This window comes from Cyprinus carpio, chromosome B4, assembly GCF_018340385.1.
Source record: "Cyprinus carpio isolate SPL01 chromosome B4, ASM1834038v1, whole genome shotgun sequence".
NCBI lineage: Eukaryota > Metazoa > Chordata > Actinopteri > Cypriniformes > Cyprinidae > Cyprinus > Cyprinus carpio.
In genome coordinates, this window is record NC_056600.1 from 20,090,384 (window position 1) to 20,105,444 (window position 15,061).

General features: G+C 37.7%; 1 protein-coding gene across 1 annotated transcript; it reads right to left on the reverse strand.

The window, feature by feature from the left end:
• Positions 1-659: 659 nt before the first annotated feature.
• Positions 660-13,636, reverse strand: LOC109071066 (cadherin EGF LAG seven-pass G-type receptor 1-like). Its single transcript, XM_042722356.1, has 18 exons — positions 13,400-13,636; positions 12,334-12,517; positions 12,072-12,215; positions 11,658-11,838; positions 11,340-11,507; positions 11,081-11,207; positions 10,421-10,621; positions 9,332-9,506; positions 7,452-7,564; positions 7,275-7,354; positions 7,056-7,182; positions 6,222-6,347; positions 5,822-5,958; positions 4,630-4,730; positions 4,301-4,456; positions 3,963-4,190; positions 3,597-3,861; positions 660-1,954 (listed from the first exon to the last, which is right to left on the reverse strand). Exons 1-18 carry the CDS (start codon positions 13,577-13,579, stop codon positions 1,927-1,929), a joined length of 2,721 nt encoding a protein of 906 aa, XP_042578290.1. The 5' UTR covers positions 13,580-13,636; the 3' UTR covers positions 660-1,926.
• Between the last annotated feature and the right edge of the window lie 1,425 nt (positions 13,637-15,061).

Below are 15,061 nucleotides of genomic sequence, written 5' to 3' on the forward strand. Positions count from 1 at the left end.
GGTGAGTCACTGACTTCTTCACTTAACCATTCTATTAACCATTCTACCATTCCACTCCCATGTCTTAGTTTCTCATTCTGAGCATGAGTTCAGCTCAAGTTAATATTTCATGTGCCCTTTGAAGCGAGGCAGTTAAGAGCACTCAGGATAATCAAGCTCAGCTGAAGATGAATTCTTGCTCTCTGCCATCTGCGACAGTAAAAGTTTCATACTGGAATTTAGGGTAAAGGGCAGAAAGCAGGCCTGAGTGAAGTAAGCCACAAAAGGCACTCAGATGGACCTACTGGTGAAGTTTGCATAGGATCCATTATAACTAGTATACACAATTAGAGTTGGCAAGGAGAAAATAATGTGCAAAAGAACCTTTATTGCTTTATAATTTCTGACCACTTTTTTTAAGCGTGTATCTGTGCATGCCTTTTGGGCTGATATTACCCAAAATTCCTTGCACAACAAAAGATGATTTGTTTGTTAGGATTTTGTTTAGAATTTTTTACTGTAAAAAGTTGTGATGCCTTTTGAAATGATAGATCAACTAAAGCTACGCTTACATAAAGAGCATGTCACAGAGTATAAAGACCCATTTATACTGGCGTCTTATTAGATACTTCAATAGCTACTAATATAAAATTGAGCAATAATACATTGACAATTAGGTCTCAAATTAACTGCTTTAATCACAATTAAGGTTAATTCATGAAATACACAGTGCCTTATAGCACTAGCACTATAGCCTCAAGATATAAAGCAGTAGAGTAGTGCAGTTGTAAAACATAGAGCATATGTTTTTATAATACTTATTTTTACAGTCTATAGCTAAACTTAAAAAATAAAAAAAGTGTTAGTATATCCTATTATACTTCACCTCAAATTTTGTGCTTGGAATGAGAAAAGACAATATATTATACAACAAAAATACAAATTCAGAGAGCTTTTATTTTTACAGCTTCAATTTTTGTCCAGTGTCTCAAAACATAAAAATAAATACAGCTATGTCATAAGAAATCCAGTGTCTTTTGTTATGAAAAATGATTTAAAACACCTGCAAGTCTTTTTCTCTGCTGTTTCTTTGGAATATGAATCGTGAACTGTCATTTAATTACAAAATAAAACACATTCATTTTCATTTCCTTGAGTCTAAGGGCTATGTCTTCACAGTTCAAACGTTATTAAACATCGCCACTGAATATTGTCAAAGTTGAACAGTAGACTTTTAGTCTTGTGTTTTGGGACTACAGCACCATAGAAACCCAAATTATTAACTCTGCAAATCAAGTACAAAACATTTTCCATTTAACCACATTGGATTAAAAAATAATCTTGCATTAAATGTTATTAAAAATGCTTTTCAATATACAAATGGCCTTAAAATATTACAATTTCAAAAGAACAAACAAAAAATATATATCTACAAAGTAATTACATGACAAAGGTATTAGTTAAGAGACGGATCTCCTCAATGAGGACTGGTCGAGTTGGGCACTTGGTGAAAATTTCAGCATTCTGAGATGTACTTTTCGGAATCAGAAAATGTTTCTACACAGTTCCACACTAGCACAGCTTTAAGAAGCACTAGTGGTAAAACGTATACAAAACGACACAAAGTCTTATGTGTCTCTTTAAGTCCACCTGTCACTCGATCAGAGCTTGCCGCTCGGCATGCTGGGAGGGTTGTAGTCCCACGTCTAGTGGTTTGGCACAGTTTTCATATATCCTCCCTGACCCCGTCTTGCATATTTACATACATTCCCTTCTCTTTCCTTATCATTTGTTTAACAGGCAGATGTCTGCAGTAATACTGTTTTCCAATGGAGCCTGGACCCCAGGGACACGCTGGAGAGCAAGGTGCACCTATAGGGAGGGTCTTTGGGTAATCCACTGTCATTTTCCACATTCCTCTGACTGTCAAGGGCTGATATTCTCCCCTCACGAGGGCAGAAGTTCCTCAGGTTTCCTGCTGGGTCAGATTGATGTTTCATTACTGCCGCTGTAGTGAGCAGAAAAGGGAGAGAAAAGGAAGGAGGATACATGCGGGTTAGAAGGGTGTTCGGGCAGGGATACAGGCCAAGTACAGCAGCCGCATGCCACATGAACAACAGGTGTAAAGAAGACATTCACTGTTTCGACACACATGCTTCAGTAGACACAAAGAGCTGAACAGAATTAGAGGGCTCACTTTTAAAAAGCATGCGAAAACAAATGTCAGTTAATTTTTAAAAGGTGTTATTTTATCCTCTTTTTAAATATATAATGCAGAGATATTTGGTACCACTACCAAGTTGAAGAGACAAAAAAATGGTAATGATATCAGTCTTTCGTCAGTTTCGCTATTATCAATTCAATTCAGAGTAATTTCTTTTTTTGTAACATTTTACAATATGGTCTCATATGTTAACAGTAATTAATGCATTAACTAATATGAATTTGGAGTAAGCAATATCGCACAGAATTTCTTAAACATAGTTAAAGGGATAATTCACCCAAAAATGAAAGTGCCATCATCATTTATCTGTATGAGTTTCTTTCTTATGCTGGACATAAAATAAGATATTTTAAAGAACGCTGGCAATCAAACAGTTTTTGGTCTCCATTGACTTCCATAGTAGGGAAAGAAATACTATGGAAGTCAATGGGGATCAACAACTGTTTGGTTCTTCGAAATTCTTCAAAATATCTTCTTTAGTGTTCAATATAAAAAAGAAACTTATAAAGGTTTGGAACAAAATGAGGTTGAGTAAATGACAAAATTTTAATTTTTGGGTGAACCATCCTTTTAATATTAGGCTACGTCCACACGAAGCCAGAGCTTCCCCTATACAATCTTTTTTTTTTTTTCTCGTCTCAAGAAATATTTTTATCCACACTAAACCACGAAACTGACACAAAACTATGTAGTATACATGCCAGACCAGCATGTGGTGCTGTAATTCTGCCACAGAGATACACTAAAAACATGGAACAAAACATTTATTAATCTGTGTTAATGTTAGTCAATAAAAAGACAATCGTTCGGTGTTTGTTCAGGTTTTTGTTGCTGTTTCGTGACATAGCAGTGTTTGACTAGGTGCGAGACATGGGCTGATGACGTCATCGTTTCAGAAAATATATGGATTCGCTGTCCACACAAAAACGCAAGGGCGGCGTTTTCAAATGTGTCCACTCTGGGACCCGGTTTCAAAAAATATCGGTTTCACTCTCCCAAAACGCAGGGCGGCGTTTTCAAACCTTAAAATCCAAAACGCATCTCAGTGGGTGGGGCCTTAAGATACAACGTATGCTCTTAAAAATGTAACAGCAAATGTTCAAATTAATATGAACTAGGATTAATAAATGCTGGCATAAATAATGTACTTAACAAATGAGTCGCAATTGTAAAAAGCTACCATATTTTATAGTGAAAACATTTCAACTATTAGTTTTTTCTGGTATCAAGAATTGTGAGATTTCACAGTAAATTTGATACCGTGGCAACCCTAATGCATTTTATAATCAATTACTAAATTCGACTACTAAAATAATGCTTTTATTTTTGTAATGGATAAAAAAAAATAATAGATAAATAAATAAAAAAAGGTGACTACAGAAAGGTGTCTTACTCCGAGTCTGACAGGTTGCCGCCGTTAACGGTCCCTGATCTCAGATTCATGGCCATGCCATTCTGCTGCTCTCGTGGTGGGACGGCCAGCCGATGAGGTGACTTGATTAGGACGTTGTGACCATTGCCCCCATCATTAGAGGCTATAGAGGGCGCTCTGGAGGAGATGGTGGGTGGGTTGTAGTCCGATAATTTCTCCCTAAGTTTGTTTTTCATGTTTTTGTCTGTCAGAGGAGGAGGATACGTGATCTTATTCTTTAGAATCCCTATGAGGAGAAAGTACATGGGAATGTTAGTATATATGTAGAATGTATTACACAGAGGCAACATAAAATCAAAATTTGTCTTGATGTTAATCAACTCTCACCTTTCCTCTGTTCTCGCTGGTGGTTGCTATTGGCTTGGATGGAGGCTGTTGGGTGGTCTTTGTCCTGAGTGGTCTCTCCAGTGTGATTGAGTTTATTTTCCTGATGGAGCTCCACGTTAACTTTAGTCTCCACTCTAAGTCTCTCTGCCCCTCCGGGATCTTCACTGTCACTGGCTGTCATGGGTTCAGTCGGCCAGTAAGGCTTCACATGATTGGACACAGTGTCCACTGAGACACAAAAGAAGGGCTTAATGTTATTTTGACACTCCACTTAACTTGTAAATGCATCCATCAATGTCAGATTTCCATATTTTAATGCAATACTGAAGGAAAAATACCTTCTCTTGTACCCTTTGGAGTGCTGTGTAGTGGTTGTCTTTCATTATTCCACTTTGGCTTTATGTCCATGTCTTCATCTTCGCTGTCGGACGAGTGAGAGGAGGCGTATGAGCTGCTGTGATCATCCACGGAGAGCTCGCTGTCCGAATCTGAGTCTGAATACACACAAATTTATGTCAACTCTTTATTTGAGGTGACGTACAGCAGCTAAGTTTGGCAGTTCACAAATATAGATGTCACACTACATTGCACTTGTCTACATGTGGATAACAGGCAGTAAATACACGTATTAGTGTTGGCTTGAAAAGGTTTTTCAACTTTTTCCTACCATCTGCTTTAGTGCCATTACGGAAGAGTGAGCCATCAATGTCAGTGTGTCCGGCTTTAGCATTTCCAGATGAAACACTGGGCTTCTGACCCAATTCATCCCTGTGTAGAAGTGAAATCAGAAGAATGTGAGATATACAAGACAGATGCCAAACACATGACCTCTAGTTGAAATGAGTTTTAGATTGCAGTGAAAAACTATGTTTAGTGGTTTAGCCTCATAACATTGTCTAAATAAAGTTGAATCCAAACTGTTAGTGTGAAATTCCTTCCAATAACACAATATGACTTGCCAATATATATCAAATGTTTAAATAACACACTACTTTGGAAAAGTAGAAGTCTCTTATGCTCACCAAGTCTGTATTTAGTTGATGAAAATACAGTAGAAACAGTAATATCGTGGAAATATTCACATAATTTAAAATAACTGTTTTCAATTTGAATATATTTTTTAAATGTCTCTCTTTTAAACTAGTGTAATTAATTTCCCTACAAATCAGTTCCTCTGAACTGTTGAGTTGGTGAGCATATACTTATCAAAATACTGAAAACTGTTCATTTAAATGAATTTATTAACCTATATTTCCTAGTCCTACTTAGTGTTATTTGAGCATTATTTATATACTATTATAGCATTTAGTAATATTTTGAATGACTTATTATTGTTTTTTTGTTTTTTTTTTAACTTTAAATTTTAGTAATCTGTGTTTTAGTCATTAAGCTTTTTTGAAATGCTAAACTATTTTAATAGGTTTGATATTAATTTAAGTTAAGAATAGTTAATTAGTTGGTCTGCTATTATGCTATTGAGGTGAACTGTGCCTTCGAGATACTTCATACCACAATATTGAACCCTGTCAACAAATTCAAATTATTTAGACATGATGATACATACTTTGAAAATTACTAATGAGCTGAATTTATAAACAGCATGCCTGCGTTCAGTGTACACAATACACATGCCTACACAACATTCATAGGAATACATGCACGAATGTGTTTTGGAGTTTGTGTACATTATCGCAGCACTGCAAAGCAAAGCAGAAGCAATGCACCTTTGCTCATGCATATGAAAAGAGAAAATGAATGAGAAAATTATTTTGAATTTTATATTGTTTACATTAGCACGAGAGAAAATGAAATGTTACATAATGAGAGCGTAGCGCCGTGCTCCAGCAGTAGCATGTTACCTGTGCGTGTAAGTAAGATAGCTGCTGTGACTCTTGGCTGACCTGACTGTGCTCTCCAGTGACACCGTCGACTCGCCGATGGCCGAGCGGTATAGCGTGCCGTCCTCTATGTATGTGTTATTACAGTTCAATGTACGCTAAGGACAGGGAAAGAGCAGAGTACTGTAAATCAAACAAAATAATACATTTCCAAATGCTAGACCACTTCACAGCTTCCTTTGAAACCAAATTACGTGAAATTACTTTCTTATTGCTTGCAAATTACTTAAATGACTTCCTTATTAAATTGCTACTACAAGAAAAAATTACATTTAAACCGATCCTAACTGCTGTTTCTAGACGAGTGAAAAACAATTCATGTGTAAATATTTAATAACGTAAACATGTTGTAGTGACTTACTGTCAGTAGGGTGGTGCGGGTGGCGCTAGACTCATCAGGTAATGCTTTCTTTCCCGTGAAAACGTTTTTCAGATTTTTCCTCACCTCTTTATTGAACACGATGTGGAAGAGGAAAATGAATATGCCCTGAAAAACAAACAGGAAATGGTTTGTAAAGGGATAGTTTACTAAACAGTAAACAAACACCATACTATACTATATAGAACTATGGAAGTCACTGGCTACCCAGCAGGCACACGACGTCATAAGATATTGGTATTTGGTGTCAATTCAATGTCTAATGTCAATGTTAATTTAATTTCCAGTACTGATGTCAGCTGATGCTGCTATTTGTAGTTTTAAGGTTGTGTAACCAAAATCCAATTTTCATTTTTGGGTGAATTATCCGATTTCAAATAAAATTTTCAGTTTGAAATTTTTGCTATGCCCATTTTTATAATTGTTTTAACATTTCAATTTATTTTATTTTAGTGTTTGTAATTGCACTACTTCAATTTAAACTTTTAATTTCAACAAGTTGCAAAGGCAATATTTCTTTACATTTTCTAAGTGTACGTTTTTCGTCTAATATTTATATTTCAATATATATCAACTCAGTTTCTATTACAGAACTTATCTTTTACTTTTAGTTAACAATAACAACACTTGTTGATGTATTAAACACATCCTGCATCTGTACTGCAGTCTGCGAGTTTTCCGTACACAAGAACACATAGAGGTTGTTTAGCGCTTTTGCATGTATAGTGAGCCTTACTGTGTACAATAGTTAAAATTACGCTTGCCTTATTAGTCTGTTTTGGAAAAATTGAGGTCAAGAATAGAACAACTTGTTACCTGCAGACAGCTGAAGATGGCAAACAGGTAGTGGAAGGTCATGACATTACTGTTAACAGCCATTAAACCTAGCAGACAGGTGGCGCTAATGAGCAACAGGATCAAAAAGGCCATCCGCAGAGCAGGACTGGAGCACATGTAGAAAACCACAATAAGTACCATATTTCATAAAACAATCCTCAAAAAATGCTCTCAAGGAACGGGGTAACACTGTCTTACATGACTCCAGACTTTTCATAGGAACGTTGCCTACGGCCACACGACGCCTTTGCTGCCAGCACAAAGATAATGATGTTGACCTGTTAAAGGATTGTTTATGACATATGATCAGCTGAGTATGGAGAATGGAATGAGATTAGTTAAAATGATGAACAAATGATGAGTAGATGGACTTACCAGCACCACTAAAGCGATGGGTCCTGCAAAACTCCAGATGAGGGTGTCATGGACGGACAGCCAGCAGAAGTCAGGGTTCCCATATCCTTGAGGATCCAAACCCACAGCCAAACCTGATGGGACACAAACATCAACATAACTTTTAAAACATCTTAAGAAAACATACTGCTGTGGTTGATTGCCAGGGCATTGTTAAATACTTGCCCGTAATTTCTAGGGTCTTGCTTAGTGGTTGCTATAGTGTTCAAAGTGCTATTAATGTGATGCTATGCTGTTGAGGTTGTTTGGAGTTGCTAAGGTGTTCTGACTGGTTTCTAAGCATGTTGCTTTAGTGTCCTGAGCACAGACTTTAAAAAAAAGATGGACGATGTGTCTTCCTTCTACTATAGATAAGTGATGCCAAAACATCCCAGGTATGGTCGGTGTCATCTTGCGCCAGTGGCACCATTTGGAGAATGCCCCAACAAATCCCTCAACAGTTAATTGATGCCGCGTTCTATTTATGACGTACTGACACAAAATTCAATTGAGTTTTAATGGTCGCTTTGTCACGTCCAGTGTAGACAGACTTTAGCTGTTGCGTCGCAACATGATAAGACAACTGTGTAGACACAATGTGAGTCTGCGCAGTAGTGATCGCGAGGTAGAGCGCGGTATCAAAATCCTGCCCAAACCCAATAACAAGCACTTAATCATGACGCCACATCCCATTTTTATAGCATCAAATAACTAAAAGCAAACCTTTTAGAAAAATTAACAATGGAACATACATCAGCACGATAAGAACTATCTAAAATTATGGGAACCATCTTTGGGAAAAATGTATTTGATGTATAATTGGATTTTTTTATTTGGCTCATGTCCCATTTGTTTACATGGAGAGGACAGAGTTTATAACCCAGCCAGCCACCAGGGGGCGACTGAAATGTTTTGGCTTCACTTTTCAGGACATGTGAGTCCTAAATGACTGCTATGGCCCTGTCCCAAATCCCACCCTAAACCCTCACAGTCTATCTCTGAGTCCACACTTCCGTGAGGTAATGTCGCTTTGACTGTTGGGTAGAAATCTACAGTGGAGCCTGTCTCAGTGCGGGTTCAGAAGAAGTGTGCAGTGAGGGCTCATACTGGCACCAAGGGGTCGCTTGCGGGCACCCTTCTGAAAGCTAACATGACAAATGGGACACCCTATGGTCTCATGGACTTAAAAGACACACACACTTGGTGGCAAATGTAAGTTCACAATGTGATCACTTAGAAAAGTAAAAGCATACTTCTCCTCTATAAGCAGAACAGAGCAGGATGAGTTTCACACTGAAAATCCCTAACCAATAGTATGAGCAATGAATTACAGAATGGAGTAAAGAAAGCAGGCAGCCATTCATTAAGCTGGGAGGAGCAGAGAGGAGTCGGGTCAGCCTCTATTATCTCTTGGATAGGGGCTTTTTCACCGCTTTGAGCATGTGCCAGTGGAGAAAGTGACACCCATTATGGAGAGCAGAGCCATCGGAGAGAAAACAAAGAAAGAAAGAAAAAAGAGCGAGCAAGAGATTGAGAGGTAGTAATACGAAGACATTGGCGTCCTGTCTCGTTCCCACAGGGAACACACACACACACCATCCAAAAGAAGGGGCGAGTCCAAGCACGATGACATGAATGCGTGTGTGTGCTAGTTTACAAACATTTTTAATAGTCTATTAGGGAAATTCATGAGATGAAGGTGTGTATCCGTGTTGACACAGTGGACTTGCACTGAGCGTACAAATATGAACTTGCACAGACACTTGGTTGGGTGAAATGTATGTACATGAAATAGTAATTAGTGGATAGACTAGAGAGGGTGTGTGTGTGTGTGTGTGTGTGTGTGTGTGTGTGTGTCAGACCTGTAATAATAGCAGGTATCCCCCAGCCAATGGCGTAGTAGAAGCGCATGTGGCCGTGGTTGATGTTTCTGACTTCAGTGAGCATACGGTAAATGTGCAAACCCTCCACAAACGTCCAGGCAAATGTGCACATGTAGAAGTAGTGCAGAAGGATGGCTATTACCGTACATACAAACTAGAGAGAGAGAGAGAGAGAGAGAGAGATGGTTAATTTTCAACAGAAACATATTCTAATCATTTTAATACATTTTTAGATTTAGCTTTGGATTAGTTTTAGATTGAGTATTTTATTACTACTACTACTACTGTAATATAGTATATTTTGGAAAATTATAAGAGCAAAAAAGTTTATAAAAATTTAATATATATATATGTACATTTTTATAAACTTTTTTGCTCTTATAATTTTCCAAAATATACTATATTACAGTAGTAGTAGTAGTAGTAGTAATAAAATACTCAATCTAAAACTAATCCAAAGCTAAACCTAAAAATGTATTAAAATAAAATTCTGTTGTTTGTTTCAAATGCTAGTAAAGCATCTGCAGCATCTGTATACAAATCTAAAGTACAGAAATCTAAAATAATCTGATGTAATCCAGTGAATGTCGCCCAGCCAGTGGCACAATGGAGACAAGAAGATGGTGTCAAAACACATATAAATGGATTTAAACCATTAAGGCTTTTCTTTACTCAGTAATGATGACAAATACCCAAAATAAAAGCCACCTCACAGTAATTGCAGCCATTTGTCAAAGTAACCTCAATCCACAAGTATATGCAGTTGTTAATTACAGACTTAAGAAAGTTATTAGTGGAATTTGAGAATGCAAATCTAAAATTCTGGATATCGCTGAGAGGAAAACTACAACATGAGACTCCCTCGATGAGAAGACACAAAACCACATATGAGATCGAAACGCTCACTTGTGTTTTAACTTGATGAAAGATCAAACCCATAAAGCCAGTCTTATAATTTCATGCGAGGTCTTTTGAGTTCCTTCTCACTTTAATTTTACATTATTTTGCTGTTTCTAGTTTTAAACCCATGCCGGTTTCACAGAAATATTCTGAAGATGAGTCCCTCACCGGGTTGTCAGTCTGGTTGATTCCGATGAGAAAGACCAGCTCGGAGAAGAACAAGGCGGCCACCAGGTTCTTGTGGATGCTGTGGAGATTGGAGCGAAGCTTGTGCAGGATGGCCAGCAGGATGAAAGTGATGAGGAGCGCCAGAAGAGAGGCGGAGACTGTTGTGTAGGTGACAATCTTCAGGGGAAGAACATCACCATGCTGACAGAATGAGAGAAAGTCAGAAAAAGTAAAAAAATGAATGAACAATGATAATAGTTCACCGAAAGCCGTGTAATTCCAAAGCCATTAAACTACACACCCAACATTTTTAAGCTTCAAAAAGTTCATAAAGAGATCAAAAAAGTATTTCATATTGAATCAAGCGGTTTAATCAAAGTCTTGCATTAGAGATGATCATTATATATAATGTAAATGTTTCATTATGCCTTTATTCACATATAAGCATTGCGCATCAAACATAAATTGAGCACATCAAATATGGTCAACGGAAGCTCAAATGTGCTTCTCAAATGATGAGAATATTTTAAAATGATATTTTATCGTGTTTTTTCAAAGATGAACGAAAGTAAGGGCAAGTAAATGATGACAGGAGTTTCATTTTTGGTTGAACCACCCTATAAGCGATTGGGTACGATGCTGTTATTTTAGTCACAGTACCTCTCTCTTGGAGATATCCATAAGCACGGCAAAGCTGGTCATGTGATTGCACTGGCAGCTGATGTGGGTGTGGTTTCTGGAGATGAGGTCACAACCTTTAGATGACCAGGCGCCTGTGCCTCCAACACTGACATACCAAGACATATCAGACTGGCATTAATCATCTACATACAGTACCAACAACTTACTGAAATAAACTGATTTTATTTTCAATCAAGTGATATCTTGATTATATCTGTATGAAGGAGTTGTGACTCACGCGATTGAGTGGTTCCAGAACACACACACTGGTTTAGTTCTCTCCTCTGTCTCCAGAAGGTTGTAGTCCAGTGTGATTGGTTGCTCCAGTGGAATGTGTAATGGCTCGCCTTCACTGTACACAGTTGTGCTTACGATGGGAGTGTTAATGACCGGACGGTTTGGCAGCCTGTGGAAAAAACGGGCAGCAATGACATGCTAAATGGATCTTCTTAGCATGGCAACAATGTTCTATGTTTGACTGTGGAATGCCACCAAGACTAAATATTTGGACAGGCGCTTTATAGTTGGACAGGTACTAAAAAGTGACGTTCTGTACCTGAGACTGCGGCGATCGGGGTCATAGTGCTCTGGTAGAAGCTGGCCCAGAGATTTATAGATGATGACTGCAGCCACAGGAAATGGTGGCAGACTCTCAGCATGCCTTTTCCTCTTGTTTGTAGCCAGGTCGTGCTCTTCCTCCGAGCGGCTCTGAGATTCTGGGTCATCTGTGGGAGAAACTACCAGAGAGAGAGAGAGTTCATGTGAAAATGAGTTGAAGAGAGCTAATGTGAAAAATGCAGTATTTATTAACACTCCAACATTTCATATGGTGACTAAATATTAGTACTACTGAAAAAAAAAAAAAAAAAACATTGTTAACATTTTTCAGAAGAACGCAACAATTTGCAAGAGTGATTTGCAAGCAAAACATTGTTAACATTTTTCAGGGCACATTAATGTATGTTTTTACCTTGATGCTCTGAAGATTTGAAACTGAATTCTGGGAAAATAACAGATGACTTAAGGTCTTTGGGACACTCCTGGTCAGTCGTTTGAAAACGAGGGATTTTTGCCATATCTGGATAAATGGCGTCTAGATAATCCACTGCAAAAACTGACAAGTCAAAGAAAGATTAAGGTTAATAAGAACTGTATAGTGCTCAAAACAATGTACTTGATAATTGGTTGAATCGACATTAGTAGCTACATTAGTGATTTTAGAAGTTACTCACCCATGTTCTCGGTTACAATGATGAAGGGTTTCAGGTAGGTCTTCCTCATGTTCTGAGCCACAGTGTTGGCGTACTCCTCAAAGTTTTTTAAAAGATGTGCCGTACCTCCTTCTGTTCTCTGTATCTGATCCCAGTGCTCTTTATTACTGGCGTCCAGGATTGCGCTGCCAGCCTTCACTAGGTTCTGCAAAATTCAAACACATTCTGTATTTCAGAGTAACATTCTGGACGTTTTAAAGACATCAGAAGTCTGAATCTGGGTCAAAACGAGACATAATGAATCCTTATCCTAAAACTATGTATCATGATAAGTACGTTCATGTTGCCAGATGTGCTTTAAATGTGGGCGTTTTCATTCTCATGACATCAGTCTCTATATGCTGTGTTATTTACACTAATCCACTAAACCCCAGAGCTGAAGTACAGAAGAGACCAATAAAAAATTGCCTACAACATCCCATAGTTGGTATAGCTGTAAAGGATGGTAAAAATACTTGCATGTGCAAAAGTTGACGTCATAATGCACAGGGTTTTGCTACTATATGTGGTTGCTAAGGTGTTCTGAGTGTTTTATTTTTACTTATTGCTATGCAGTTGCAAGGTTGTTTTGGATGGCTGCTATTTAATTGCAAACTAGATTACATTTACTGAAGAAAATGTGCCTGGTAAGCACCGGTTACAAGTCAAAAGAGCCAAACCCCAAGTCTTTGTAATATTTTGGATATTGTGATGTCTACAATGGGCAGCGCCAGTTTAGACAGCTCTTTTAATTATAACAGGACCTTATTTTATCGTGTCACAACATGCCACATTTGTAGACACAGTGTTAGAAAAATGATGTCTCCTCAACAAGTTGGATTATTTGAGGTTTAATTTGTGAAGCAAAAATGGTGTGGCAGAGTTCAGCTTAATAGCTTGTTTAGGGGTCTGTTCAGATATCTAACCCTACTGTACGTGTTAGCAACAGTAACAGTGATGCTATTTTGAACAATAACCACTATTATCTTTTAAGTATTAAAACTGAAGCAGATTATATTGACAGTAGAGATGGAGGAGTAAAACTAACCTCATTGAATTTGGCGTCGCGCATGGCAGCCAGGTTAAAGCCCTGCTGCTTACTCTCATAGTGCAGGATCCAGGAAATAAGCTGGTAGGTTGTCTTAACATCGTTTCCATAAAAGGACTTGGTCTGGTCAGTGGCGTTCTGTAACATTCGAGCAATGTCCTTTGATTTCTGCCCATCCATTGTGGATTCATTACGATGCAACTCCTCATTCTGGTGGGATATGAACAAGAGAGAGGGGTAAAGAGAGGTTACTTGAGATGTTTTTGTGATGACCGCAACGGTATGAGGTTTTTTTTTTTTTTGATTTTATAGTGTTTATTTTCTTTTTATTTTGTTGAGGTGATGGAATGGTGTTGTGGTTGAGTTGTTAAGTTGGGGGGGAGGCCAGCCTTTCTCATCGCTGCAGTGTCTGACAGCAGTGCCTAAAGTCAGTTAGAAAACAACATAATTAACAATTTAATAAATAAATATTAAATGAACACACACACACACACACACACACACACACACACACACACACACACATATATATATAATTATTTCAAATAAATGCTTTTACTTAAAGTACAGGTTCAGAAGTTTCTCAAGCTGAAACCTCACTCCAGCAAGCACTTGGGTAAATGTGTCTTTATACAAGCGCTGCCAAGCTGTGTCCCACAATTCTTTTGTGTTTGCCAACCAGCTCCCTCTAGAGATGAGGCCTCATTAACATTCAGTTACCCAACCAATGAAAAGATCTAACTGCAGAGTTCTGCCAATGAAAATTCTTTGTTAACAGGGCTGGGTAACATCAATGGGGGCGGCAGTGCCAAGTAACAGAAAGCCACTGAAAACAAAGCCATTTGCACAAGTTTAAGCCCGTTAGTTCACTTAATTGTCATACACTAAAATATAAATCATTGTAGCTAACCACACCAAAATATATAACTAATTTTATAATATTTTATAATATTATAATATAATAATATTTTATTTTGTAACTAATAATTTATGGTTACACTACTTTGCATCTTTCAGAATTGTAATATTTAAAATAAAGTTAGTCTGAAAAATATCTACCTTGTTATTGACTCAAACCTAAATTTATCTTTCACAAAACATACTCTTTTTTTTCTATTTTTCGATTTTTTGTATTTTATATTGTATTTTAGATTTTAGATGTTAATTTTTATTTTTTATAAGTAAAGTGTTAATTATTAATAGATAATTTGTGATTTTTCATGGTTACTGGGCGTCCAAAATTGGTCTTGGGCCACCAGATTCCAGCGTCATAGGCTTTTGGGCAGCCCTCATGCACAACTAAACAGTAAAGATAAGAAACATAATGTTACCAAATTTGTACTTCATTAGTGTAGATTGAAACATTTGTCATTTAAACTCAAAGCAGGTGGGAGGAAATCAGTATTTACCCTCACAACCCGTGTTGGTCACTTCAAAGAAGGGGTTGTCACAACGATTACACTGTCGCCCAATCACACCCGCCTTACAGGGGCACTGACTGGTCTCTTGTTTGGGTGTGATGTGATTGGATTGGAGATGGAATGGATGACAGTGGCAGGGGGGTGTGGTTTTCTTTCGGTCGATAGTAGTTGTCCTGTGTAAAATAGGTGTACGGATAGTCTCTAAAACATCCATCAACATTTATGGACAACAAATATGCCC